Source organism: Lipotes vexillifer, unplaced genomic scaffold (assembly GCF_000442215.2).
Source record: "Lipotes vexillifer unplaced genomic scaffold, Lipotes_vexillifer_v1.1 scaffold307, whole genome shotgun sequence".
Classification (NCBI taxonomy): Eukaryota; Metazoa; Chordata; class Mammalia; order Artiodactyla; family Lipotidae; genus Lipotes; species Lipotes vexillifer.
The window spans coordinates 721903-727384 of NW_006791331.1; the positions used below are offsets into that span (position 1 = coordinate 721903).

At 41.3% G+C, this 5482-nt stretch overlaps 1 protein-coding gene across 1 annotated transcript in view; it reads right to left on the reverse strand.

Moving 5' to 3' along the window:
* Positions 1-380: 380 nt before the first annotated feature.
* LOC103077751 (putative P2Y purinoceptor 10) overlaps positions 381-5482 on the reverse strand; it is a 27677-nt gene continuing 22575 nt past the window's right edge. The window contains exon 2 of the mRNA XM_007464327.1: positions 381-1955. Coding sequence (XP_007464389.1) covers positions 920-1906 — 987 coding nt within the window. The 5' untranslated portion in view covers positions 1907-1955 and the 3' untranslated portion in view covers positions 381-919. The remainder of the gene's footprint in view (positions 1956-5482) is intronic.

Sequence of the window (5482 nt, forward strand, 5' to 3'; positions counted from 1 at the left end):
TGATACCTTGCAACCTGAAGCCTGACACACCATACCCACAAAGCCACAGACTTTTCAAATAACCTTCGAAAAATTGTATAGAAATGATCTTGGTCTTAGATGGCTTAAATTTAGTCTGTGTTTTCACCATTCAAACCAAGTTTAGCATTAACCTAGTGAATAATAACACAAATAGAGGCAATAACTTAAGCATGTGTCATGTATTCAGGACAAATTTTGCTCACCACTGATTATCTCCACGGAAGTTGTTTTATCTGTCTGAGGTTCCATTTATTCATTTGTATAACCTTCCACAACTTTATTAGAAGAGCTAGATGAGATGTTATATGTGAAAGTACCCAAGAAAGTGGTAACCCAGAATACAATAGACATCCAACATATTTTCAATGAATGAACAAATTCCCATGCCCTTTATTCAATAAGAAGTTTGTGTCCTAAAATTGATGCACATGTTGCTTCAACATTCACACCCCATTGCCTGTGCATTTATACTTTAGAAAGACTGGAGATTTTTTTGCTCTCATTCACAAATAATGGTCTTCATACGAAAGAGTTTTGTTTTTACATTCTGGAAAAGATTCATGCATTTATTGTATCATTAACAACATCACATTTAATAAAGAAAGGTTTAAGAAAAAATATCCAGTTTCCATTTGTTTAAAACCTCTGTAAAGCCTTGATCTAGATCTCTTAAGTAAGAAAGTGCCTTGAATTTCAAAGAGGAAACATACAACTCCCATCTTCCCTTCCTCTCCCACATTTTTCACACTCTCCCTCCACCATCACACCCCTGTGACCACAACTATTTCTGTTGTTCCCAAAGTTCAATTAACAAAATTGTCTGGCTGGTCATTTTCACCTTTGGAAAAAGCCAGGAAACATAGTTAAACAAAGCCATAATCAAAGAGCTATTTTATTTTTAACCAATCATTGATGAGCCACTCTCTCTGCTCATTAGGTGGGAACAAGTCACGGAGCTGCTATGGCGGGATAGTTGGTCACGAAACTCTGAGGCCATGAAGTAGTAGAGAATTGGATCCAAAAGGCAGCAGAGACTTGCAAGGCATAGACAAAAAGGGTGGAAATACAGTGAGCTTTGGACAATGGGACAACTGCTAATGATGGTTTCCTTTACCATGGTGTAAAAAATAAAGTTAATATGATAGGGAGTGAAACAGATGAAGAAGACTGCAGCACACATGTAAACCATCCTCAGTGCTTTCTGCCTCTCACTGATCCCCTGGAAAGCCACTGGTGGCTGTCGCAAGGATATAGTGGTTTTCCAGGTACACCATGCAATTATGACTACTGGGATCACAAATCCTGCCAGCTCAGCAGCTGTAATCATCCCAACTAAAGCCATTGCATTCATTTTCCTGTAACCAAGATCAGCAAAGCAGGACTCAGTGTTGTTGGCTAAGTCTGTGCTTCTCATGATGGGAAATGGCAAACAGGCAGTCCCCACGATGACCCAGACGGCAGCACTGATGCCCACATCATACCTACGCTTCCAGTCTCTGGCCCTGAAAGGCTTGAGGAGAAAGAAGCACCTCTGAAGGCTGATGCATGTCAGGAAACAAATGCTGGCATACATGTTGAGATACTTTAGGTAGAAGCACAGCAGGCAAAGGGCCCTCTGGAAAGGCCAGTGGTGGCTGATGTAATAGTAAATCCGGAGGGGTAAGGACAGCACATGAGCAAGGTCAGCCACAGAGAGGTTGATCATGAAAATGATGGCTTTATTTTTCTTGCTGATGAAGCGGCACAGAACCCACAAGGCTGCACTGTTGGCCAGTAGACCAGGGATGAATATGAGGATGTAGGTGGTGGCATAGAGGGAGTATTGAAATGTCAAATTAGTGACATTGCAGTGAGTCTCAGCACTGCTGGTACTGTTGCTGCCCATCTTGAATATTTCAGTATATTCATCAAGGTAAGCCGTGAAGTTATGATCCCTGCCCAAAACAAAACAAAAAAGAAAAAGTATAATTGTTAACCAGTACTTTAGCTGACACCCAGATTTTTTTAAATTGAAATATAGTTGATTTACAAAGTTTCAGGTGTACAGCAAAGTGATTAAGTTATATCAGACTCTTTTCCATTACAGGTTATTACAAGATATTGAATATAGTTCTCTGTGCTACACAATAGGTCCTTTTATTTTACCTATTTTATATACAGTAGTGTGTACCCTTTAATCTCAAATTCCTAATTTATCCCTCTCTCCCTTTCCCCTCTTGTAACTGTAAGTTTGTTTTCTATGTCTGAGTTTATTTCTGTTTTGTAAATAAGTTCATTCGTACAATTGTTTTAGATTCTACATGGAAGTGATATCATATCATATTTGGTTTTCTCTGTCTGACTTACTTCACTCAGTATGATAATCTCTAAGTCCATGCATGTTGCTACAAATGGCATTATTTCATTCTTTTTATGGCTGAGTAATATATATATATACAACCACATCTTCACCCATTCATCTGTAAATAGACACTTAGGTTGCTCCCATGTCTTGGCTTTTGTAAATAGTGCTGCTATGAATATTGGGGTGCATGTACCTTTTTGAATTAGAGTTTTTGGCTTTTCTGGATATATGCACAGAAGTGGGATTGCTGGATCATATGTTAACCATTTTTTGTTTTGTTAAGGAACCTACATACTCTTCTCCATTGTGGGTGTACCAATTTACATTCCCACTTACAGTGTAGGAGGGTTCCCTTTTTTCTATGCCCTCTCCAATATTTATTATTTGTAGACTTTTTGATGATAACCATTGTGACCAGTGTGCGGTGAGACCTCACAGAAACACAAAAGACTCAGAATAGCCAAGCAATCTTGAGAAAGAAATGTGCTGGAGGAGGAGCTTCAAGATGGCAGAAGAGTAAGATGCAGAGATCATCTTCCTCTCCACAAATACATAAGAAATACATCTACATGTGGAACAGCTCCTACAGAACACCTACTGAACACTGGCAGAAGACCTCAGACCTCCCCAAAGGCAAGAACCCCCCCCACGTACTTGGGTAGTGCAAAAGAAAAAAGAAAAAACAGGAACAAAAGAATAGGGATGGGACCGGCATCAGTGGGAGGGAGCTGTGCAGGAGGAAAGGTTTCCACACACTAGAAGGCCCCTTCACAGGAGGAGACTATGGGTGACAGAGGGAGGGGAGATTTGGAGACATGTAGGACACGCAGCAACAGGGGTCAGAAGGGCAAAGCAACAGATTCCCACACAGAGGATTGGTGCCAACCAGCACTCACCAGCCTGAGAGGCTTGTCTGCTCACCCGCCGGGGCGGGCAAGGGCTGGGAGCGGCGGCTCGGGCTTCAGTCGGATCCCAGGAGAAGACTGGGGTTGGCGGCGTGAACACAGCCTGAAGGGGTTAGTGCACCACGACTAGCCGGGAGGGAGTCTGGGAAAAAGTTTGGACTGCTGAAGATACAAGAGACTTTTTCTTGCCTATTTGTTTCCTGGTGCTCAAGGAGAGGGGATTAAGAGCGCTGCTTGAAGGAGCTCCAGAGACAGGCACGGGACGCTAAGGCTGCTGCTGCAGCCACCAAGAAGACTGTGTGCGAAGACAGGTCACTATCCACACCTCCCCTCATGGGACCCTGTGCAGCCCACCACTGCCAGGGTCCCGTGATCCAGGGACAAGTTCCCCAGGAGAACACACGGTGTGCCTCAGGCTGGTGCAATGTCATGCTGGCCTCTGCCACTGCAGGCTCTCCCTGCATCCGTAGCCCTGGCCTGAGTAAGCCAGAGCCCCCGAATCAGCTGCTCCTTTAACCCCGTCCTGTCTCAGGGAAGAACAGACGCCCTCAAGCGACCTACACGCAGAGGTGGGGCCAAATCCAAAGATGAACCCGGGGAGCTGTGTGAACAAAGACGAGAAAGGGAAATTTCCCCCAGCAGCCTCAGAAGCAGAAGATTAAATCTCCACAATAAACTTGACGTACCCTGCATCTGTGGAATACCTGAATAGACAACGGATGATCACAAATTGAGGAGGTGGACTTTGTGAGCAAAGATATATATAATTTTTTTTTCCTTTTTTCTCTTTATGTGGCTTTGTATGTGTATGTTTCTATGTGTGATTTTGTCTCTATAGATTTACTTTTACCATTTTTCCTAGGGTTCTGTATGTCCATTATCGTTTTTTATTATTATTACTTTAAATTTTTTTTCTTAATAATTATTTTTTTATTTTAATAACTTTATTTTTATTGTATTTTATGTTATTTTATTTTATTTTATCTTGTTTCTTTCTTTCTTTCTAAATTTTATACATTTTATTCAAAGCCATGTGGATGAAAGTCTCTTGGTGTTCCAGACATGCATCAGGGCTGTGCTTCTGAGGAGGGAGAGCCAAGATCAGGACACTGGTCCACAAGGGACCTCTCAGCTCCATGTAATATTAAACAATAAAATTTCCGAGAGACTTTTATCTCAACACAAAGGCCCAGCTTCACTCAAGAACCAGAAAACTACAGTTCTGGACACCCTATACCAAACAACTAGGAAGACAAGAACACAACCACATCCATTAGCAGAGAGGCTGCATAAAATCATAATAATGCCACAGACACCCCAAAACACACCACCACATGTGGACCTGCCCACCAGAAAGACAAGGTCCAGCCCCATCCACAAGAACACAAGCACAAGTCCTCTCCACCAGGAAGCCTACACACCCCAGTGAACAAACCTTAGCCACTGGGGACAGACACCAAAAACAATGGGAACTACGAGCTTGCAGGCTGAGAAAAAGAGACACCAAATACAGTAAGTTAAGCAAAATGAGAAGACAGAAAAACACACAGCAAATGAAAGAGCAAGGTAAAAATCCACCAGATCTAAAAAATGAAGAGGAAATAGGCAGTCTACCTGAAAAAGCATTCAGTATAATGTTAATAAAGATGATCCATAATCTTGAAAATAGAATAGAGAAAATACAAGAAACGTTTAACAAGGACCTAGAAGAAGTAAGGAGCAAAAAACAGTGATGAATAACACAATAAATGACATTAAAAATTCTCTAGATGGGATCAATAGCAGAATAACTGAGGCAGAAGAACGGATAAGTGATCTGGAACATAAAATAGTGGAAATAACTTCTGCAGAGCAGAAAAAAGAAAAAATAATGAAAAGAATTGAGGACAGTCTCAGAGACCTCTGGGACAACATTAAAAGCACCAACATTCGAAAAATAGGGGTTCCAGAAGAAGAAGAGAAAAAGAAAGGGACTGAGAAAACATTTGAAGAGATTATAGTTGAAAACTTCCTGAATAAGGGAAAGGAAATAGTAAATCAAGTCCAGAAAGCACAGAGAGTCCCAACAGGATAAATACAAGGAGAAACAGGGCAAGACATATATTAATCAAATTATCAAAAATTAAATACAAAGAAAACATATTAAAAGCAGCAAGGGAAAAATAACACACAAAGGAATCCCCATAAGGTTAACAGCTGATCTTTCAGCAGG